This window comes from Boleophthalmus pectinirostris, unplaced genomic scaffold (assembly GCF_026225935.1).
Source record: "Boleophthalmus pectinirostris isolate CB_2022bp ecotype Guang Dong unplaced genomic scaffold, ASM2622593v1 HiC_scaffold_21, whole genome shotgun sequence".
NCBI classification, from domain to species: Eukaryota; Metazoa; Chordata; class Actinopteri; order Gobiiformes; family Gobiidae; genus Boleophthalmus; species Boleophthalmus pectinirostris.
The window spans coordinates 34,781,414-34,806,385 of record NW_026571175.1 but is presented as its reverse complement, the minus strand read 5'-3'; the positions used below and the strand labels follow the sequence as shown (position 1 = coordinate 34,806,385).

Below are 24,972 nucleotides of genomic sequence, written 5' to 3'. Positions count from 1 at the left end.
ATGTAACATATGAACAGTTCTTCAGATAAACTATAACATAAACAATAGAACAGAACAAGTTTAACAAACTCACGATCTCACCCTAAGTCACTAAATCCATTCAATTCTTCATCCTCGGTGTCACTTCTGCGCGACCTCAGGACATAAACCATAGATCCATGATGTAAACAGAGCATCGCTTCCTCTTCTGTGTCGCTGTCGTCAGACTCAGCATCAGTTCCAGTTAGATTTATTCCGGCCTTTCTGAATCCCGACAGGATGGTTTCGTTGTCATTGAAGTTCAGACTTTGTCCATCCATCCAGTGACTCCAGGAAAGTTTCATGGCGCATCCTCCCGGTTCTCGTGAAGCTGTGTTCTCCATCCCCGCCTTTCCCCCAGTCCCTCACAAGTTTCTCGCTCACTCCAAACTTTCTCTCTGCTGCTCGATTACAGTTTTCAGCTGAATATTTCACTATTTGCAGCAGGACAGCGGCTTTTTCTACAGGAGACATGCGCAGTAGAGCGAAGTGACAGTGGTACAGGAGTAAAAGTCGTACTAGATACTGACACACGAGTCTAGAGCCTCTCGTAACTGTCACTCTGAAAATTTTAATATATAAGTCGCAGGAAACACCCAAACCACAAAAAAAAAGTGTGACATTTAGTCCGAAAAATACGGTAGTAGCTCTCTGGCATTTTAGTTTGGTTTCTTATTATAGATCCTTGGCTGAACATAAACGTGTCAACAGCATAAATACTTCTCCTGTTTACCGCCCAGAACCAAAGTTATAATGTTAAAAGAAGAGAACATGACTATTTTTGGTTTCACTTTCAGTCACGTTATGATATTTCCTCATTATTACCTCAGAGTTGTAGTTTGAAGGATTAAGGTCGGAGGCGTTTGACTGATCTGTTTTTTTCCCGCATGAATCTGTATTGACTTTGAGACACTAAAAGTACGTCTCTTATTATCGTGACAGTGTTATCAATTTTGCGAGATGAGCTTTGCATATGGAAACGATCCCCCGGCCAAGCACAGTGTCTGGTGTAAGTAATTACTGCCTAAATGAATCTTGTGAGGGTTTAATAGATGTGATCCCTGCGTCAATACGGAGTCAGAGTGAGTGAGGGTTCACGCGCTAAATCAGACTCTAGCGAGGCCGCGCTCTGTTTTACATTGTGCTGACGGGACACTCTCCGACGGCGCGAGGCTCACGAGAAACTCAAAGAGGGAACATTACACTTACACTTCTGTGGGGGATTAAGAAAACACATCACATTTAGATATTTACCTTTTATTGTTTTGAAAATTATACACTCACCAAAAACAACATATTAAAACATCCAATTATTATTATCAGATGTATTATAATGATGAGCTGCTCAGTTGTCAGTCGAAGCACCAAACTGTGATTTATCTCACGTAAAAGAGTTTATATTTTTGTTCTTCCGCATTTGAGAGACACATTTTACAAATGAGCAGCTGTGGTTGGATCGTCTCAAGTTCGGACGGAGGTTTTTCACGCTCTGTGGTTCAGTTCCAGTCACCAGATTCATCAGACGGTCTGACCTCACAGCATTAGGGTACTTTTTTTTTATTTAACCAATCGCTGCTGTTTGTATCTAATGCGCCAAATCCTGTAGGAAGAAGGACAATAACGTTGTTCCCCTTGATAAAATTCACCAAACATTCTCTTTGTTCTGGCTTTAAATCCTTGAAAATTGTTGCCAACACAGAATGTCTGTCTTCATCTACATTAGGGACGGGCATTCGATGAAATTTTCTTAATCGATCGTCGGAAGAATTAACGATCGATTATCGATTAATCATTAACGTTTTTATATTAAAATGATCATCATTATTATTACTATCTGCACTACTAATCTGCGTAAATAAATTCAACTTTACGACATATAAACCGTAACGACTCTAGAGCCACATCAGCCCGTTTGACATTATAATGTGTTTAATTCAGTTTTGTTCAACTCTCACAGAAACAAAACTTAAAACCGCATCACTAATTTGCATAAACTCAGTGAAGATAAAACTCCAGCTCTTGTGTCGCTGATGTGGTTCAACTTCTGTTGGATTAAAAGACATGACTCAGGTGAATACAGGTTAGTGTGACAGATTTGCGTTTGTCAAAACCAGGACAGCGTACGGGGGGAGGGGGCGGGGCCTCGTCATCCACATTGAGCGACTCTCACCTGGAAAAACTTTTTCCCACTGGACACAGAAACATATGTGCTGCTTTATACACTGTGCACATGGACTCACACTTGTCCCGAACGCAACGGAAAGTGTGGAATTTCTTGTACAAATCATCGTTAAATCCACATTTGTGCTTCGGTTCGTTACAGACTGACCCACTGTTTGTGTCTCGCTCCTTCTGATGCAGAGACACATGTACACACCTGTTTGGTCACGATACACACAGCAACATACATTCGGTTTGTCGATTAAAATGAATGTAATCGATGAAATTCTTAATGATCAATTATCGATTAATCATGCCCATCCCTAATCTACATCCATCTCGACGCTTTGTTTCCTGTTGAGCTGTTCCACAAAAGGGACACAGACAGACGCCACGAGTTTGACGTCATGACTTCACAACTCACAGCTGATTGGCCGGTGCGCCGTCTACAACTTCCGAAGTTCTTGTAAACCGTCTAGTGTATTCTGATTCCTGATCTAGTCGCTGGAGAGAAATGAAATTGAGTGGAGGCGCTCAATGTTGCATGTTTTGTTTGAAATGTTTCAGCCTGGGGACAACCTGCCGGAGAAGGACACTGGAGTTCTACTGAGCGCTCAGACCATCACATCAGAGACCATCAGCACCACCACCACCACCCAGATCACCAAGGTATGTGCCCAAAACCACCCAGTACCACCCAGATCACCAAGGTATGTGCCCAAAACCACCCAGTACCACCCAGATCACCAAGGTATGTGCCCAAAACCACCCAGTACCACCCAGATCACCAAGGTATGTGCCCAAAACCACCCAGTACCACCCTCTATCACCCAGTACCCACCACCCAGTACCACCCAGATCACCAAGGTATGTGCCCAAAACCACCCAGTACCACCCAGATCACCAAGGTATGTGCCTCCTACCATGAAAAGAAACAGAAAATGCACACCAAAATTCCAGCAGAGGTGCCAGTGCAAGGAGCAGCAAGACAAAAGTGAAAAAGTACACACTTGTGCTGTGGTCCAAGGCAAGAAAAGTATTTGACGAGGGCTTTTTTTGGCGAAACGTTATTTAAAAGTAGAAGTGCTTTTGCTTACCACTTACCACCCAGATCACCAAGGTATGTCCCCCTACCACCCTCTACCACCCACTACCACCCAGATTTATTTATTTATGAATTTATTTAATAGGGACATCTACAACACTGAAGTTTAAATATGACAGATTATAGCCAGGATGCTCATTTCCATCTGTGGTCCGTAGGCAGGTAACACCACAAATTTAACAAATAAAAAAAACAACAAAAACAAGTGACAGTTCTAAACTAAAAGTGTCCACAAGTCTGGTTTTCCTTTAGCCGCTGTTTCAAGTGGGATGTGAAAGTGTCCAGTGTTGGAGTTTCTCTTATTGATCATGGGAGAATGTTCCAGAACTTAGAGCCTCTGACTGAGACACACTTTGTCCGAATGTGGTGCGTCTGTGTGGGGCTCACTGATCCCCCGGGCTGTGGCTCTAGTTCCCACTGACAGTCTTTACTTTAATAAAATCCTGTAACAGAGGGGGGGCAAGTCCATGCGAAACTTTAAAGATAAAACATCCATATTTAAAATCAACAAAATTATTAAAATGAAGCAGGTTGTACTTATCTAAAATAGTGCAGTGGTGAGATGAGAGTGGTTTCTTGTCCAGTATTTTTACAGCTTTTTAAAGTGATTCGATGGATTTGAGTTTTGTGCCAGGAGCAAGTGACCACGTGGTTCTGCAACACTTTATATGAGACAGAATCATGGAGTGTAAAAACATTCGTGCCGCATATAGCGTCATGAAGGATCTTACTTGTCTAAAATTCATGAAGTTAAAAATAACAGTTTTTGTGAGGCGCTTCATGTGTTTCTTAAAGGTTGTATGGAGGATTTATTTTTGTTTCAAATTGTCAATGATAGATTATAGAGGTGCAGTCGCCTTGTAATTATGATGACCAAAAAAAAGAGAATAAAAATTCATCAACTCTGGACGTGGTGGGGCTAAACATTTGCCAATAGATAACGACACTGCCTCGTTATCTGTGAGCTGACAGGCTGTCAATCAAACTCCCTACGTTTCTAGTGTAACTGACTTGCCTGCGCCGCCGGTACGTGGTTTACGTACGACTGTCACACAGTCCACAGACGCAAGACGCACAGACGCTGTTTACTCCACCAACGCAACAGTTCTTAGCGGCTTTTTTTGACCTATATCTTCCTCGCAGTTCGCACAAAGTTTGTTGCAATGGCGACAAGAATCCAGGAGCAGTTTGCCGCAAAAGAAAGTCCGTTTTTGAGGTCGCTGAAAGAAGAAGACAAGGGGAAAAGCAGCGAAGCCAAACTAAGGTGATTCTTGGAGATTCATTCCAGCGATGGCGCGACTGAAGCAGACGCAGGGTCTAAAGACTGACGCACTGGTCCACAAATTACTCCTGGACAGGAAACTTCTGCTTATTATGAAAACGTACTTTATTTCCAAGAGTTAGACAAACGTTTTTCAGGACACGAATGAGATATCCTATGTCTGAAAACGTCATTTTCAAGGCAAAGAAAGAGTCCGCTTGCTGCTGCGTGTTGTAGCTAGTTCATTCGCACAGAATCTCCGCGCACCGCTCCATTCTTCTCCCTGCTCCTCACTTCTCCGTCTTGCCTAACCAACACTGTAGTTAGTTGTTTACAAGTCATGTGCAGCACCGGCTGTAAACAAACCTGTTTCTGGCGTAAGGAGGAGGAGGGAGGAGGCGTTTCTACGTAGGAGCTGTAGGGGAGGGGGGGTGGTTTCACGCATGCGCAACATTTGAAAAAGGACAAACAGTCGCTGGATTTCTCGTTCCTTGGAAAATCCTCTATACAACCTTTAAATGTCAGTGTCGGGTCCAGCGTCAGTCCCAAGTATTTAAACTCTTTGACGAGGTTGAGTTCCATCCCGTCCAGAAAGACATTGGACCGCTGTAAGATCAGTTGTTTTTTTTACTGATCACCCACCGCCACCTCAGATCACCCCCGCTGCTGCCACTCTACCACCCACCACTGCGGTTGTGGCTCGTCAAAGCCTGATCCCGTCACATCTCAGAAGCTCAGCAGGTCAGGACTTGGACGGGAGACACTGGGAAAATCATTGTGTCCTTAGGCAAGACACTTCACCCACATTGCCTTGTATGAAAGTGGAGTGTGTGTGAGTGACGGTCGTGGGCAGAGGGACCGATGGCACAGATTGGCAGCCTCGCTTCAGCTTCAGTAGTAGTTTACCATCACCGGGTCCGGAGTGGATGAATAATGATCTGTAAAGTGTTGTTGTGACAAATGTCTGTGAAAAGTGCTCTATAAATAAAAACTTACTTACACGACTAATCCAATCCAATCCACTTTATTTCTATAGCACAAACAGCTTCCAAAGTGCTGCACAAACACATAATAACAACAGAATAAATAATAAAATGATAAAATAAACACTCAGATTTAACTATACCAGCCTTAAAATAATAAAACCAGTCAAATAAAATAAGAGTGAAATCATAGAATAGCAATAAATAACTAAATAAAGCCAATAAAATACATAAAAAATAAATAAAAGGCACAGAGGACCACCCAGATCACCCCATATGTGCCCTTCTACCACCCAGATCACCCACATATGTGCCCTTCTACCACCCAGATCACCCACTTATGTGCCCTTCATACCACCCAGATCACCCCACATATGTGCCCTTCTACCACCCAGATCACCCACATATGTGCCCTTCTACCACCCAGATCACCCACATATGTGCCCTCTCTACCACCCAGATCCACCCACATATGTGCCCTTCTACCCAGATCACCCACATATGTGCCCTCCTACCACCCACTACCACCCAGATCACCCTCGTATGTGCCCTCTACCACCCAGATCCCCATATGTGCCCCTTCTACCACCCACTACCACCCAGATCACCCAAATATGTGCCCCTCTACCACCCACTACCACCCAGATCACCCACATATGTGCCCCTCTACCACCCAGATCACCCACATATGTGCCCTTCTACCACCCAGATCACCCACATATGTGCCCTTCTACCACCCAGATCACCCACATATGTGCCCTTCTACCACCCAGATCACCCACATATGTGCCTCCACCCCTACCACCCAGATCACCCCATATGTGCCCTCTACCACCCAGATCACCCACATATGTGCCCTTCTACCACCCACTACCACCCAGATCCCCAAATATGTGCCCTTCTACCACCCAGATCACCCTGGTATGTGCCCTTTTACCACCCAGATCGCCCACTTATGTGCCCTTCTACCACCCACTACCACCCAGATCACCCACATATGTGCCCTTCTACCACCCAGATCGCCCACATATGTGCCCTTCTACCACCCAGATCACCCACATATGTGCCCTTCTACCACCCACTACCACCCAGATCACCCTGGTATGTGCCCTTCTACCACCCACTACCACCACCACGACCCAAATTACCAACATACGTGTCCCTTACCACCGACTTCTAGCACCCAGATCAGTAAAGACGTGTGCCCTCTCCTCTTACCACCCACTACCGACCAGACCACGATATTCAGGAAGTGCATGGTTAGGATGTTAGTTGCTGTAAACTCTACTCTGATGACAAAACTCCGCTCTGGTCTCTGAAAGTTGTGAAAAGTGTTTATAAACTTATCACGGTGAGTAATTAGGATACTTAGTTCGCGCGAGGTGAGTAAGTCGTACATTTTGGACCTGAAACCGTTGAGAAATTAAATGATGTTTGTTTTTCACATTTTTAACACCGTAAAAAGTTAGTTTATGCCTCATTTTCCAAACGCATTACTGTCGCATCCTAATTATTCACCGTGATAAGTTTCTGAGCGCTTTTCACAACTTTCACAAACCGGAGCAGAGTTTTGCCTTCACAGTAATGCAATCAACAACTAGCATGCTAACAGAACACCACTCTGTATGTATTTACACACAGCTTCTCATTTTAACCCCAGAGAGCTGCTTTTACAATAAATGTACAGGAGCAACACACATTTTCGATACAGCCTCTTATAAGGAGACAGAGAATATCTTAAAAACATCAATAATAATCGGGATGGACAAGATCTCGTGCAAACGTGAGAAAAATTATCTCGTGAGATTTTTTCCCACTGAATTTACGTTTGACTTGGACTGAAAAAGAGTTAAGAGTGAGTGAGTTACATCATCTGACACACTTGCAGGGGACAATGGCTGCTAAAGTATTATATAAATATAAAAAAAAAAAAACTGGACCAGACCGGAACCAGAGCAGGACTGAGACTGGGACCAGACCGGGACTGAGACCGGGACCAAAGCAGCACTGAGACCGGGACCGAGACTGAGACCAGGACTGAGACCGAGACTGAGACCGGGACTGAGACTGGGATCAGACTGAGGGACTGAGACCGGGACCAGAGCTGGACTGAGACCGGGACTGAGACTGAGACTGAGACCGGGATCAGAGCGGGACTGAGACCAGGACTGAGACCGGGACCAGAGACTGGAAGACTGAGACCGGGACTGAGACCGGGACTGAAGACCGGGACTGAGACCGGACCTGAGACCGGGGACCGGAGACCGGGACCGAGACCCGGGACTGAGACCGGGACCGAGACCGGGACCAGACCGGAGGCTCAGAGCCCAAGGCAGGGCCGGAACTCGAAGCTGGGGCTCGGACCCTGCGGAGGCTCAGAGTCAAAGCTCGGAGTCCACTCTGTTCCTGCTCTGGTCCCGCTCTGGTCCCGCTCTGGTCCCGGACCTGGATCAGTCCTGGTTCAGTCCGTATGCGGTGCAAAAGTCCGGCATCGCAGTCACGGAAGTCACGTAAACGGGAAACAAATCATTATCTGTTTTTTCATTTTGGTTTTAGAGACAAATAATGAAGAAAACAGTTTTTTGGTTTTCTTATTTTTGGTTTTATATTGAAAAACGAAGGAATGAATGACACACAGATTCTAAGGACCTGACTGCAGCCTAGAGGAGGTTCAGAGGAAGGACCGGCAGGAGTACATGTGTGAATAACATCACAAAACTCAGAAATTCTAAAACTTTTTCGGAGTTCAGAGTCCAGTTCATGAGCAGGTGTAGAGGGTGTTACGGTCCATTTGAGTTATTGTGATCCGGAAGTTCAGTTTGAGTTATATTAATCCAAAATGAGTGAATCAGTTCCGGAGTAAAGAAAAGGGATTACTGTATATGTCCGGTCATGCGGGGAACTGGTAGCTTCCATCCAGTTGTGGGTTGTAGTATTGCAGCTGTGTGATCCAATGGAAAAAAAAAAAAACTGACCTAAAACAGGGTCAGTAAAACAACTCATTAGCACAGAAATAAACTTAAACTAACTTTAGCTGAAGTAATAAATCATTACTGCTAATACATTTAAATAAATAAATTATTCAGTGCCTTACTCCAAAACAATATTCATAATCAATAAACATTTGGTTATCATTTCATCAATAATAATACACTCAAGTTACAAAAACAAATTGCACTTTTAACCATATAAATCAAAGTCAATATCATTATAATTCATCATTATGGACTATTAAATATTCAAGAGTTTTGTTGCGCAACAGGATCTATCCAAAATAACCATACATTAGGCTTGGTGCACAAAAAGTAATAAAAACATGTTATTTGGTTCTTTTTTCAGACCAAGAGTTTTGTTTCATACCTGACAGTTTCGGCTGCTCACTAGCGTCTTCTTCAGATTGTGAGGAAGACCTAATGAATCTCATTGGACTAGTAATAGAAACACTATAAATGTTCAAGACGGCACTAAACTAAAAAGTCCGTTTGTTCAAATCAAATCAAACTTTATTCATAAAGAGCTTTAAAACAATTCCACATTTCCATCCACCCACCAACCAACCCAACCCCTACAGCTGCCCGACCCCACACAACCAAACAACACACACACACACACACACACAAACACACACACTAACATGCTAAAATACATAAAACCACACATAGTAAAATGTGAGGCTGAATAAAGGTGAACCAGTTGAGAAACCGGTTGAGAAAGCACCATCAGAGGAGCCACCACAAGGCCCAGGGGAGAGATGAAGCCCAAACACCAACTCTCCACCAGGAGCTCACAGGCCAGAACCCAGCAGCCACAGTTGACCTCTGCTCCTGATGCAGACGCTCCTACACAGGAAACACTGGAAATCCTAAAAATATTCCTAAAATGAACAAATATAACAAAATGATGAAATGTAAAACAATAGAAACAAAAGTAAAAAAGTAAAAATAAAGGTAAATTTCATTCAAAAGCTAAGTTAAAAAGGTGGGTCTTGAGTCTGCTCTTAAAAACATGAACGTTCTCTGCAACCCTGAGCTCCTCCGGCCATAGAACTGGAAAGACGTCTCCTCTCCGTGAGTGTGTGTTCTGACTTTGGGAATGACCAGGAGCTGCTGCCCGGAGGAGCGCAGGGTCCGCCAGGGTTTGTTGGTCACGTCGACTGCATTTGTTTGTTAGCATTAGTTGAGCTGTACTTGTACGGGTGTTCGCAGGTGGAAAGGGAATCGTAAATATCTTTTGATAGAAGTCGTGTCGTCACTCACCGTTGAGCAGATGTTGAGATGTCTGGGAGATGAACAAATCCATTTGTGTAATCTTTATTAGATAGAGGTTTAATAGTGTCCATCCAAATGTGTGCGTGCGATGATTTGTGTGGTGACTGAATGGAATCTTAAATGGTTTTGATATATGAGGATTTTCCAAGGAACGAGAAATCCAGCGACTGTTTGTCCTTTTTCAAATGTTGCGCAAATGCGTGAAACCACCTCCCCTCCCCTACAGCTCCTATGTAGAAACACCTCCTCCCTCCTCCTCCTTACGCCAGAAACAGGTTTGTTTCTAGAAAACAAGTCCTCATCGCTGCACATGACTTGTAAACAACTAACTACAGTGTTGGTTAGGCAAGACGGAGAAGTGAGGAGCGAGGGGAGGGGGTGTGCAGAGAAGAAGTGAGGATCAGGGAGAAGAGTGAAACGGGGAGCGGGGAGAGGAGCAGAGAAGGGGTGCGCGGAGATGATTCCGCGAATGAACTCGCTACTACTACAACACGCAGCAGCAAGCGGACTCTTTCTTTGCATTAAAAATTACGTTACGTGTCCTTAAAAACGTTTGTCTAGCTCTTGGAAAAAAAGTACGTTTTCATAATAAGCAGAAGTTTCCTGTCCAGGAGTAATTTGTGGACCAGTGCGTCAGTCTTTAGACCCTTCGTCTGCTTCAGTCGCGCCATCGCTGGAATGAATCTCCCAGAATCACCTTAGTTTGGCTTCGCTGCTTTTCCCCTCGTCTTCTTCTTTCAGCGACCTCAAAAAACGGACTTTCTTTTGCGGTGAACTGCTCCTGGATTCTTGTCTGCCGTTGCAACAAACTTTGTGCGAACTGCGAGGAAGATATAGGTCAAAAAAGCCGCCAAGAACCGTCGCGTTGGTGGAGTAAACAGCGTCTGTGCGTCTTGCAAGTCAGTGACGCTAGAAACGTAGGGAGTGTGATTGACAGCCTATCAGCTAACAGATAACGAGGCAGTGTCGTCATCATTACAAGGCTACTGCATCTCTATATCATTGACAATTTGAAACCAAAAAAAAATCCTCCGTACAACCTTTAAAGGAAGTTTACACGCCACAATAAGGCTGCAACAGGAAGTGGGCTTATTGACGTGGGTTACAAAGAGCTAGTGCAGTGCTCATTTATTATTATTTATTATCTCAAAATTCCGTCTTGTCTCGTTCTCGTGGACTCGATCTCGTGGTGTGTCTCGTCTTGTGAAAACTGTGTCTCGTCCCGCCCCTAAATATTAATAATAAAGGATGAGATTTACAGCAGTTTTTAAAAACCGGTGTCCCACTTTTGCACATGGAGTTTCCAGCAGTACTAACCAGGCCCTTAGCTCTGCCCTCCCCCTCCTCTCTTCACAGTAGATCAGTTCCTGTCCTCTAACTGCCCCCCCCCCCCCTCCCGCTGTCAGCTGATCGATACAGACATCGCCGTGAGAGGAGGGCAGGGTCCCGTCTGAGAGCAGGGACATAAACCACACACAGCTCTGCCCGCTTTAATTGGCCTTAGGACTCTGTTTATCACAGTTTTTTCTGCAACTTTACTCTGTTAAGATGCAGGTGCGGAGTTAAAGGTTCGATATCACCCAAAACTGACTCTTGTGAGCTTTAAGACATGTTAGAACAGACGGATTATCAGACTGTGTCGCTCTACTGCGCATGTCTCCTGCAGAAAGAGCCTCTGTTCTGTCTGGATCCTGTCAGTGTCTTGGAGGATTTCAGCAGATTTCAGACTCTCTCAGGGGGCGGGGACAGGTGTATGGATCAGATATGAGTGGATGTCCGAGTACTGAAGTTTGAGATGTTTCTTCTCGTCATTTACACACTCACCTGCAACTAACACTAAAGGGTCATTAAGTCGTGTCCCACTCACTAATGTTCGTTTAGCATCAGAACTTGTTTTATCACACGGTTTTAAGTAAGTAAGTTTTTTATTTATCTAGTGCTTTTCACAGACATTTGTCACAAAGATGTTTTAAAGAGCATTATTCATCCACTCCAGACCCGGTGGTGGTAAACTACTATTGTAGCCACAGCTGCCCTGGGACAGACCATCGGCCATCGGTCCCTTTGACCACCACCATCACTCCACTTTCATACTAGGCCATGTGGGTGAAGTGTCTTGCCCGAGGACACTACAACAGTTTTTTTGTGACTGGCGCCCCCCCTTTTGTGGCTCCTGATTTTCCCAGTGTCTCCCATCTAAGTACAAACCAGGCCCGGCCCTGTGACGGGATCAGACTTTGACGAGCTGGTATGGACACCAACGCTGCAACTTCATGTAGGTGAAAATTCAGTTTGTCGACTGGACAAAAGTTAGTTTGGGTGAAGACGTTTTGCAGCTCATCCAAGCTGCTTCTTCAGTTCTGGTCAGACGCTGGTGGACACTTCCTTATATCTGTCTGCAGGGAGGAGCTAACTACACTGAAACTACTCTGAAACTAACACACCTACTTGTTTACAGTTTCTGTTTGTTAGTTTGTACAGGGTGTGGGGTCTAATTAACAGAACAATTCATGGTCATAATGGAGCTTCCACACCTCTGGACCTGACCTGGCTCCACCTGTTGTTCTTGTTTGTTTTGTTTTAGGTTTGAGGATGGACGTGTAAATAGGAGATAGATGGAGTCTGAGGCTCCATTTGTGTTTACAGAAGGATTCTCTTTCTTAACAAAAATGGCTTCTTTCACTCCCTTCTCAAACCAGTTTTTCTCTCTGGCTAAAATCAGTACGTCTCTGTCCTCAAGTGAGCGGCCTGTGGTTTTTAAGTGGAGATGAACAGCAGACTGAGGTCCTGTGTTGCTCTCTCGTCTGTGTTGGTACAAATAGCTGTTTAGTTTCTCCAGTGTCGCGTTCGCTTCAGTCTTCATTGCACTGAATGGAGTAGACCACATTGCTTTGTTTGTGTCTCGGTGCAACTTCATGTTCACCGCACAGACAGCGGTGCTTTCTGCTCTCAGGCTGCAGATCGTTCGCTGTGTCGATAAACAAATAATCCGTCTATATCAAAACTGAGCATTGTCCAGCTCCCGGGACACATACAGTTGACTCTGACCGGCCCGTTTAAGCTCATTTGGAATTACAAATAAACATATTTTATCATTTGACCTCATGCAGGGACTAAAGCTGCATTGAGGTGTTTTTTTTAAATGACATTTTTTGTTCAGCAGTCTCACTTTTTCATTGTTTAGTCAGAACATAAACTCTTCCCAGTCTGAGCAGCTCATCAAAACAATTATATTTACCACTTTTTATAAAGAAATACAATTAATATTATGCAGAATAGAGTTAAGCATTTTGGCCTCCACAATATTTTCTGTTTCTTATGCGTCCCCATGGAAAAAATAATTACCCCTGTTCTATATTGTTACCTCATATTACGCTACTTTCTGATATATACTAATGTAGTTTCGTCATCACAAACAGACCTGGAGTTGTGTTTTGTTTCATTCACACATGCAGACAGACAAATAATACAGATTTACTCAAATATGTGAATGAAACAAAACGACAAAACAAGCCTCCAGGTCAGTTTTTGAGGAGGTACCAACACTATAACACGACTTAAAGCTTCACAAGAGTCAATTTTGTGTAATATAAGACCTTTAATTAAATGAACTATGGACAGAGTTGTGATTTAAAAGCACAAAAGAGGCAGAGCGTTCAATAAATCTGCGTTAGAATAGAAAGTGCAGCCGCCGTTCGGACCTAATTTCCTCTCCGCACGTTTAACTGAAGGGGAATAATTATAAGGACATTGTTCATTCAAACTCACTCGGCTGTGGATAAGTCAGATAAATTGTGCTCAGGAGAAGAAGACCTTGGGACAGTTTAGGCCTTTTCTCCGCGTCACCATGGCAACGGAACAATCCAGTGACCGGCTCCTATTGTGGAACTTTAAACAAGAAGTCTTTTTGATCAAATATCTGGCACGTCTTTATGTCAAAAATTACAGAATAAGCATCTCTAAATGTTTTCGTAACTATTTCTTCTTCAAAATCTGATAACGGAGATCTGATTTTTGACTTGTGTTTCATGTAAACACATGTTAACCTTTAAATCCACCAGTGTTGGAAGTAACGTGTTATAAAAGTAACAAACTACTGTAACGTGTTGCTTTTTGCTGTAACGCAGTAATGCATTACAGGGAAGAAAATAGTAATATTTTACTCGGTACAAATGTGAGTATCGCACATCACAATGCTTTTTTAACCTGGATTGTAGTGGTGGTTTTTCGTTTGTCTTCATGCAAATTCGCTAAAATCACCGCGATATCAGCAGCGGTAAAACGGCGGAGACGTGTCCTCGTAGACCGTCAGGTGACCGCGGGCGAAAGGACCGACGGAGAACTCCACGCTCCACGGGGCGAAGAGCAGCTGACGCCCGATCGCGCCGTGCAGACGCCATGTTCCACGGGCTCGGGGTTCACTCAGGGGTGGTACTAGATTCCAAGTTCTAGTCCAAGATTAGTCCTGGTTTAGACCTGGTTCAGTCCTGGTTCAGTTCTGGTTTAGTTCTCGTTTAGAACTGGTCTAGTCCTGGTTTAGTTCTTGTTCAGTTCTGGTTTAGACCTGGTTCAGTCCTGGTTCAGTCCTGGTTTAGTCCTGGTTCAACTCTGGTTCAATTCTCGTTTAGACCTGGTTTAGTTCTGGTTTAGTCCTGGTTTAGTCCTGGTTTAGTCCTGTTTCAGTCCTGGTTTAGTCCTGGTTCATCTCTGGTTTAGTCCTGGTTTAGTCCTGGTTTAGTCCTGGTTCAACTCTGGTTCAATTCTCGTTTAGACCTGGTTTAGTTCTGGTTTAGTCCTGGTTTAGTCCTGGTTTAGTCCTGGTTTAGTCCTGGTTTAGTCCTGTTTCAGTCCTGGTTTAGTCCTGGTTCATCTCTGGTTTAGTCCTAGTTTAGACCTGGTTTAGTCCTGGTTCAGTCCATATATGGCGCAAAAGTTCAGCATCTTCACAGTTCTTTTATTGAGAGTAAGTTAAAGTGCTGTAATATTCATGTGTAATGTTTTATATTTTAAACACAGTAATATAATAATGTATAATGATTTTGAAATGACAGTAACAAGTCATAAATAAAACATTACAGTTTTAAAGTCACTTGCCAACAGTGAAATCCACATCAGAAATTGACTTAAAATTACCTTTTTGTGTCATTTGATTTACTCTAAAAGTCAGATAATTCAGATTTCTAGATATTACAATAAACTTTGCTGTAATTGTTGCACGTCTTTATCCTTTTCAAATATTCTTGTATCAGAACAGAGTTTAACTTCACTTCTCTCCGCTGAACACAGTTGAGTTCTTCACACTCTGATTCTGCAGATGGCCGCTCTGTTTCTGTGTTATTCTTTATTTTATTTTTTTTTACTCGTTAGCCGCCGTGTTTGATAATCCGCCTGTCAATCACACCCTTTGGAGCTCGGGAGATTACACTCTGTTATCAACTAAACGTCTTTGTAAAGTGCTCAGAGTGTGTGGGGTTTGACGGCTGTAATAATAATCACATTTATTTAAAAAAATGATAGATAGAGCCTTTCTAGCAAATATAGACAAGAGGGGGAAGAGTCTTGCACAAAGAGCTGGGATCGAAGCTGACACATTTGGGTTCGTGGGTAAATGCTGTAACCACTGATCCTCGGCCGCGTCGCCTGATCAGCCGCTCCCGTCTACATTCTGTTTGAATCCAGAAGAGTCTGGAACTGAACCACAGAGTGTGAAATCCCTCTGTCCAAACTCCAGACCATCCAGCCACAGCAGCTCATCTGTATCAGGCGTCTGTCAAATGCAGAACAACAAAATATAAACTTCTTTTACCTGAGATAAATCATAGTTTGGTGCTTCGATTGTTGATTCTGTAAAAATCTGCACTGTTCCTCACAGTACAGGTGTAGTACAGGTGTAGTACAGGTGTAGTACAGGTGTAGTACAGGTGTAGTACAGGTGTAGTACAGGTGTAGTACAGGTGTAGTACAGGTGTAGTACTACAGTGTAGTACAGGTGTAGTACAGGTGTAGTACAGGTGTAGTACAGGTGTAGTACAGGTGTAGTACAGGTGTAGTACAGGTGTAGTACAGGTGTAGTACAGGTGTAGTACAGGTGTAGTACAGGTGTAGTACAGGTGTAGTACAGTGTAGTACAGTGTGTACAGTACAGGTGCAGTACAAGTGCAGTACAAGTGTAGTACAGGTGTAGTACAGGTGCAGTACAAGTCTAGTACAGGTGTAGTACAGGTGTAGTACAGGTGTAGTACAGGTGTAGTACAGGTGTAGTACAGGTGCAGTACAGTGTAGTACAGGTGTAGTACAGGTGTAGTACAGGTGCAGTACAGGCGCAGTACAGGTGTAGTAGTGTTCTCGTGTAGTACAGGTGTAGTAGTGTTCTCATGTAGTACAGTTGTAGTACAGGTGTAGTACAGTTGTAGTACAGGTGTAGTACAGTTGTAGTACAATTGTAGTAGTGTTCTTGATTAGTACAGGTGCAGTACAGGTGCAGTACAGGTGTAGTGCAGGTGTAGTGCAGGTGCAGTACAGGTGCAGTACAGATGTAGTACAGGTGTTGTACAGGTGCAGTACAGGTGTAGTAGTGTTCTCGTGTAGTACAGGTGTTGTACAGGTGCAGTACAGGTGTAGTAGTGTTCTCGTGTAGTACAGGTGTAGTACAGGTGTAGTACAGTTGTAGTACAGGTGTAGTACAAGTGTAGTAGTGTTACAGTACAGGTGTAGTACAGGTGTAGTACAGGTGTAGTACAGTAGTACAGTGTACAGTACAGTACAGTGTGTACAGTACAGGTGTAGTACAGTGTAGTACAGTGTAGTACAGTGTGTAGTACAGTACAGGTGTAGTACAGGTGTAGTACAGGTGCAGTACAGGTGTAGTACAGGTGTAGTACAGGTGCAGTACAGGTGTACTACAGGTGTAGTACAGAGTGCAGTACAGGTGTAGTACAGATGTAGTACAGATGCAGTACAGGTGTAGTACAGGTGTAGTACAGGTGTAGTACAGGTGTAGTACAGGTAGTACAGTACAGTACAGGTGCAGTACAGTGTGTACAGTACAGGTGTAGTACAGATGCAGTACAGGTGTAGTACAGGTGTAGTACAGTGTGTACAGTACAGGTGTAGTACAGGTGTAGTACAGATGCAGTACAGGTGTAGTACAGGTGTAGTACAGGTGTAGTACAGATGCAGTACAGATGTAGTACAGGTGTGTTGTACCTGTTTAATTTCCTTTAATACGGTGCCAGATTTGTGTATTGTTCCAGGTGAAAACCCCGTCTAAACACACTGTAAAGAGCCATAATATTTAGTGGAAAAACATTCAATCTGGCAACAACACGAGCCACCAGTGTCACATCAAAACAAGACCAAACAAAAACACAGCAGGAGGCGACTGCAGCAGGAGCAACAAGGATTCATAACGTTTAAAAGAACTCAAGGAGCTGAGGAAGGAGATAAACTCACATTTATGTCAACATTTTGTCGTTGTTGTCGTCTCTCGACTGCAAATTTGATCTGAAGATGAAATCGAACAAATCGTTTCATTGTTAAAACTGAGTTAATTTTGAAATCTGTGAACTGAACTTTGAACTACGTACGTCATGTAGAAAATGAACTTTCCAACTCAGGTTTCTCGGTCCTTTATGTTGATTGTTTTGATGGTTCTGGCTGCTCAGGGTTTGGGCCACTGTGTTTAACTTTTTTCAGTCTTATTTCTCTCTTACTTTTTGCGCTCCAGTTTTCGAATGATTCAGTTTACAAGACTACAACATGCTAACCGCACACTTCCTGATTATCGGCCAATAAAACACTTTATAATTCAATGCAGACAGTACACAGCTGACTTATCTGACCTTTCATTTCATTTAACTTTATTAGTTTCATGGATGAAAGACAAATACAAAATAATCATGTTTCATGCATCAATGTGAATGAAAAGGAGCAGAAAGAAGTTTAGACTTGTAAAATCTGGGCCTGGTCCAGGAGACTAAGGATGGAAATGAGCTTTGGCCACAATCCTGCGTGTTTGTCTCTTACATTATCTTGTCTTTTAATAAACATTGTCCCTTTAATAAATAAATACAAATACAAACACAAATCTGCCCCTTTTCACACAGTTCCAACTGTATTTATAAGCAGCTTATTTAGAACAGTATTAAATACTTGATAATTAACACGAAAGGACAGTTCATACTTCGTACTTTTTTAGCAAACCACATTTCCTTTAAACACTTGAATAGATTTTGAAGCTTTGAGTTTTTCATTCAGAATCTCACATCTTTGATTGAAACATTTTTCCATCACTGTAGTTTTCTAAAGATTTCAGTTCTTTCCTTTCAAATCGATTTAATGTTCACTACTCTCTCATGAGCTGTAATGCTGAGATACAATGAAATGAGTTTCTCCGCTCCTATCCCTTAGAGATAGAGTGAGGAGCTCAGAGTAGAGCCGCTGCTCCTCGGGCATATGTTCCAGATGCCTCCTGGGTGCCTCCATTGGGAAGTATTCTGGGCATGTTCCAAGGGGAGGAGGACACGCTGGAGAGATTACCGTATTTTATAGGCTTTAAATGGTCTATTTTCAAACTTTTTTCACAAATAAACCGCGTGGGACTTTAAATGAAACCCAACAGTGTGATGGGTGAGTGGTTTTGTTTGTTTGTTCGTTCACGGTGACTCTGGGCTTTGTTCAGTTGTGGCGTGTAGGGAGGTGCTGTCTGGAGCCGCTGGATTGTCGGCGTGTTCGCAGTGACTCAGTTGTTCAGTCGTGTCTAGAAGCGGCACGTCGCGCTCGCTTTTTCGGTTCGTTCCTCCGTTCCGTTCCTCGTCGGCGTGGAGTGATGAGTGTGGCTGTGACAGATGCCGTCCTAGTTTAGTTTTACCTTGCCTCCACCCACCTCGGATCCACCCACCTCGGATCCACCCACCTCGGATCCACCCACCTCGGATCCACCCACCTCGGATCCACCCACCTCGGATCCGCGCCTCTAACCAGCCTCACCTGGCCCGCCTGATCAGTGAGGGCTATAAAGCAGCTTCCTTACTTGTTTATTTTTGTGTTACCCTTATCTGATTTTTGTACACCTTTTTAGCACTTTTTGTAATAAATATCCTTCTTTTTTTTTCACCTCGCCATGCTTCCCGTTTTTGTTCCACACCCGGTTTATTTAAACATCTTTTTCAGTTACCGTGCCACCCCCTAGACACCCATGGCACGTAACAGTGGCTGTGGGTGTTTTTCGCTGTGCGGTCGCTGTCTGTGCCGTGTGTGTTTGCGGATTTGTAGTTTACTGAAGTCGTGCTGGGACGCCCGAGTGGATTCGTGTATAAGGGGCTCTGGATTGTGGGGCACGCAGTCGTTTTTTGAGGGGATTGGAGGCTTAAGAGCGCGTCTAATAGCCCAGAAAATACGGTATGTCTCTGGACTGGCCTGGGAACACCTTGGGGTCCCTTCAGAGGAGCTCGACGAAGTGTCCAGTTTGATGGAAGTCTGGGAATCCCTTCTTAGAATAAGCCTCGGATAAGATGGATGAACAGATCATTTTTGAAACATAAAGTTCTACCAGTTCATTGAATTTCATTTTCTTTAATTGTATAAATTTTGGGTTTGTTGAGTCTCTGTCTCCACGAACGCTGACGTCCTCAAGAGCTGCTCATACAATAAACCTGTACTGTGACTTTTTACTCAAATACATGTGGAAAAATCAGAGTTGGGGTTAGACTTTTAAAAAATATTCCTGTGTACTCAGTGTGGGAAGTACAACTACGATTCTGTCCTTGAGTTTCTAACCCCATCACTATAAAACTTCACGGACCTGGTTTCCTAATTCTCCCGTTAAAGCGAACATCTGCTGCGCCGTTTCGCCTCGTTCGCGCCCGACGCTCGTTCTCCGCTCTGAATCTGATAAACGTTGACGTGCGTTTGTTGTTGTCGTTTGTTGTTCCGGCAGACGGTGAAAGGGGGCATTTCCGAGACGAGGATCGAGAAGAGAATCGTCATCACCGGAGACACGGAGATCGACCACGACAAGGTGAGGAGGACTGAAAGGACGGGACGGGGATCGGTGTCCGGCTCCATCATTCACACTCGGGGCCTTTTAGCAGATTACGTTCGGTCATAGCGCCCGCAGATCTCCAGGGGGCGCCGCAGATGATCCTCTTTTACACTGCCAAAAAGAGAAATCTGCAGCGCTTTTCTGGTGGAGATGTTATTGCGAGGAATGTTTCGTGGTATGACTGAGTTGTCTTTCGCTATTGAGACAGTATCAAGGTCAAGTCACAGGCCAGATCTGTGGAGGGGCAACCCTGCTCACTCTATAAATACATGTTTTTCAAGGGGTTTATGAGCAGTTAAAACAGTGCTCTTACTTTATGATATTTAATGCTTAACAGGTTACATCAGAAGTTGGGGTTTGCAAGTCGTAACTGGGACTCGAGTCAGACTCAAGTCACTGTTTTTAGGACTTGAGACTTGACAAAACAGACAAAGACTTGGGATTTGACTCGGACTTGAGGCCTGTGACTTGAGAAGACTCGATGCTTCTCCTTAAAAAAAAAATATGTTTTTGGAAAATACTTTTTACAGTTGATAAATGTGATTCTGAATTTTACAGGAACAAACTGAAACAAACTTCTCTGTTACTTTGGTTGTAACTGAAGTACTGTGATGTAGTATCCTCAAATGTACTACAGTAATACACAGTACAATACAGTAACATAAAGTACAATACAGTAATACACAGTACAATACAGTAACATAAAGTACAATACAGTAATATAAAGTACAATACAGTAACATAAAGTACAATACAGTAACAAAGTACAATACAGTAATATAAAGTACAATACAGTAAGTACATAAAGTACAATACAGTAATATAAAGTACAATACAGTAACATAAAGTACAATACAGTAATATAAAGTACAATACAGTAATATAAAGTACAATACAGTAACATAAAGTACAATACAGTAATATAAAGTACAATACAGTAACATAAAGTACAATACAGTAACATAAAGTACAATACAGTAAGATAAAGTATAAGTACAATACAGTAACAGTACAAAAGTACAATACAGTAATATAAAGTACAGTGCAGACAAAATAACTTGTTAAGCACCTTTTAAATCTTAATTCTTTCTGTTCTGACCATAATGATTCACACTCTCATCAAGTCAGACTTAAAAAGTAAAATTAACATTTCTACAACTCTTATATAAATACTCATATATAAATATACCATGACCTTTTAAGTACAATTTAGTTTAAAATTCATATAAATTACAAAAATCTAAACTTTATTTGGTGCTTTTTTGGTTTAAAGACTTAAAATGACTTGAAGTTCAAAGCAGACGACTTGGACTTGACTTGGACTTATGGGCCGGTGACTCGAGACTCGACTTGGACTTGTCTGTATTTGACTTGAGACTTGACTCGGACTTGAGGTCAAAAACTTGAGACTTGCAAAACAACGGCTCAGTTCCACCTCTGTGTTACACGGTGCAGCTTTAACTTGGGTATAAAGAATCTCCAAAAGGCTGAGCAATATTGCAAAGATTTTATTTTATTTTTTCATATATTGATTGATCTTAATTTTTCGATTTGATTTGCAAAACAAAATTAAAATAACTTTCAGGTAGGAGTTGCCCTTTTTATTTCTATTTCAACTTTCTCGGTGTCTTTAAGACTGGGGTCTCTAACCTTTTTCCTCCAGTGAGCTACTTAAAAAAAAAAACAATACCAGAGAGCCACTCATTTTAGCTGTTGCAAGAAAAGTGTAAATAAAAGAGCCATGACTTTAGATGGGCACAGTTATAAGCCTATAAAACAAAAAACATTTACTTTTGCATAAAGTTAGGAATCAAAATTTGACTCTTCATGACATCACAAGGTAGAACAGAGCATTTTGAGCTTTGGAGATATAAACTAATGACAAAGTGTTAAGTGTCAAACATGTGTGAATGAAACAAAACACAACTCCAGGTCTGTTTGTGACGAGGAAATGACATTATAACATGACTTAAAGGTTGTATAGAGGATTTTCCAAGGAACGAGAAATCCAGCGACTGTTTGTCCTTTTTCAAATGTTGCGCATGTGTGAAACCACCTCCCCTCCCCTACAGCTCCTACGTAGAAACACCTCCTCCCGCCTCCTCTTTACGCCAGGAACAGGTTTGTTTACAGCCGCTGCACATGACTTGTAAACAACTAACTACAGTGTTGGTTAGACAAGACGGAGAAGTGAGGAGCGGGGGGAGCGGGTGTGCGGACATTTCGTTCGCGGACGAGAAGTGAGGAGCAGGGAGAAGAGCGGAGAGAGGAGGGGAGAGGGGAGCGGAGATTCTGTGCCCGGAGAAGTGAGGAGCAGGGGGAAGAGCAGATCGGGCAGCGGGGAGAGGAGCAGGAAAGGGGTGCAGAGAAGGTTGCGCGGAGATTCCGTGCGAATGAACTAGCTACAACACGCAGCAGCAAGCGGACTCTTTCTATGCCTTGAAAATTACGTTTTCAGACATAGGATATCGCTTTCGTGTCCTGAAAAACGTTTGTGTAGCTCTTGGAAATAAAGTACGTTTTCATAATAAGCAGAAGTTTCCTGTCCAGGAGTAATTTGTGGACCAGTGCGTCAGTCTTTAGACCCTGCGTCTGCTTCAGTCGCGCCATCGCTGGAATGAATCTCCAAGAATCACCTTAGTTTGGCTTCGCTGCTTTTCCCCTTGTCTTCTTCTTTCAGCGACCTCAAAAACGGACTTTCTTTTGCGGCGAACTGCTCCTGGATTCTTGTCGCCATTGCAACAAACTTTGTGCGAACTGCGAGGAAGATATAGGTCAAAAAAAGCCGCTAAGAACTGTTGCGTTGGTGGAGTAAACAACGTCTGTGCGTCTGTGGACTGCGTGACGTCGTACGTAAACCACGTACCGGCGGCGCAGGCAAGTCAGTTACACTAGAAACGTAGGGAGTTTGATTGACAGCCTGTCAGCTCACAGATAACGAGGCAGTGTCGTTATCTATTGGCAAATGTTTAGCCCCACCACGTCCAGAGTTGATGAATTTTTATTCTCTTTTTTTTGGTCATCATAATTACAAGGCGACTGCATCTCTATAATCTATCATTGACAATTTGAACAAAAAAAAATCCTCCATACAACCTTTAAAGCTTCACAAGAAACTATTTTGTGTGCTGTAGGAGCTTTAACTGCGCTCCAAATGGAAGCTCCCGTGTCCTCGCCTTCATTCGGGCGGGCTTATGTTTTATGTTGCCGCTCTGAAATTGCGTGAGTGCAGCCATGTAATTTCCCCCCGTGCGAATGGAGCTCGTACATCAGAGGAGGCAGAGAACATGAGAAGAGTCATCCACTGGACCTGGTCTACGCTGCACCTGGTTCCTCCTCTTGAGACCGTACAGAGCTCACATTCTGAACACGAACACAAGAACTGACAAAAAGACAGAAATCTGAACTGACAAAATATTACAAGAATCACTTTTCAGAACATGTTTGTGCAGATCTAAGCAGAATAAGACAGGATATTTTGTTGTTTGTAGAAGAAATTATTGTACGTTTCTTCCTTCTCGATTGGCTGATTGTATTTTTATTGTGATTTCGAGTCGATTACGCTTGAGCTCACAGCCCGAAACGAAATGTGAAATGTGTTTTTTGTTTTGTTTTGCAAGTCTTGTAAATGTGTTTGGATTTGTGATTTGTGTTTTATTTTTTTAATTTCTTGTTTGGTTCCACAGGCTCTGGCCCAGGCCATCAAAGAGGCCAAGGAGCAGCACCCGGACATGTCCGTGACTAAAGTGGTGGTGCACCAGGAGACGGAGATCACCCCAGAGTGAAGGACGGGTCTGAGGAGGTGAGGAAGAGGAGGAGGAGGAGGGGAGAAAGAGAGGAGGAGGGCCTTCACTAAGGAGGATAAGGAATGGGAGCAGAAGGAGGAGGTGAGGAGGAGATGAAGAGGAGGGGATGAGGAGGAGGAGGTGAGGATGGGGAGGAGACAAGGAAGTGAGGAGTAGGAGATGAGGAGGAGGAAGCGGAGGAGTTGATGAGGAGGAGGAGAGGAGATGAGGAGGAGGAGGAAGCAGAGGAGGGGATGAGGAAGTGAGGAGAGGAGATGAGGAGGAGGAAGTGGAGGAGATGAGGGGAGGAGAGGAGAGGAGGAGGGGAAGAGGAGATGAGGAGGAGGAGGAGATGAGGAGGAGGAAGTGGAGGAGTTGATGAGGAGGAGGAGAGGAGATGAGGAGGAGGAAGCAGAGGTGGGATGAGGAAGTGAGGAGGAGGAGATGAGGAGGAGGAAGCGGAGGAGTTGATGAGGAGGAGGAGAGGAGATGAGGAGGAGGGTGGAGGGGAGAAGGAGGAGGAAGCAGAGGAGGGGATGAGGAAGTGAGGAGGAGTTGATGAGGAGGAGGAGAGGAGATGAGGAGGAGGTGGAGGGGAGGAGGAGGAGGAGGAAGCAGAGGAGGGGAGGAGGAAGTGAGGAGGAGTAAGGGCCTTCACTAAAGCTGCAATCAGACTTTAGTGAAGGTCCTTTCCTGTTCCTCCTCCTGTGTTTAGGGAAGGAGGAGGAGAGGAAAAGGAAGAGGAGGAGGTGGGGGGGAAAAGGAGGAGGTGTGGAAGAGGTGGACGAGGAGGAGGAGAAGGAGAGGAGACAGAGGAGAGGAGAGGAGAAGGAGGTGAGGAGAAGGAGGATGTGAGGAAGATGTGAAGAGGAGAGGGGAGAAGGAGAGGAGGAGGAGGAGAGGAGGAAATGGAGGAAAAGGAGGAGGAAATGAGCAGGAGGTGAGGAGGGGGAGGAGAGGAAGAGGAGGAGAAGAGGAAGAGATGAGGAGGAGGAGAGGAGAAGGTGGTGAGGATGAGGGGAAGAGGAAAGGAAAAGGAGGAGGAGAAGGAGAGGAGGCGTAGGAGAGGAGGAGGTGAGGAGGAGATGAAGAGAGTGGGATGAGGAGGAGGAGGAGGTGAGGATGGAGAGGAGACAGGGAGGTGAGGAGAGGAGGAGGAGAAGGAGAGGAAAAGGAGGAGGAGATGAAGAGATGGTGAGGAGGAGGATGTAAGGAGAGGAGATGAGGAGGAGGGTGGAGGGGAGGAGGAGAGGAGGAGGAGGAAGCAGAGGAGGGGATGAGGAAGTGAGGAGGAGGAGGAGGTAAGGGCCTTCACTAAAGCTGCAATCAGACTTTAGTGAAGGTCCTTTC

At 43.9% G+C, this 24,972-nt stretch overlaps 1 protein-coding gene across 2 annotated transcripts in view; it reads left to right on the top strand.

Annotated features, from left to right (window-relative positions):
- Positions 1–24,972, top strand: part of epb41a (erythrocyte membrane protein band 4.1a) — a 131,943-nt gene that overhangs the window by 96,900 nt on the left and 10,071 nt on the right. For both annotated transcript variants that reach the window (XM_055157500.1, XM_055157501.1), the window contains exons 14-16: positions 2,746–2,847; positions 19,733–19,813; positions 23,524–23,639. In XM_055157500.1, coding sequence (XP_055013475.1) covers positions 2,746–2,847; positions 19,733–19,813; positions 23,524–23,622 — 282 coding nt within the window. In that variant the 3' untranslated portion in view covers positions 23,623–23,639. The remainder of the gene's footprint in view (positions 1–2,745; positions 2,848–19,732; positions 19,814–23,523; positions 23,640–24,972) is intronic.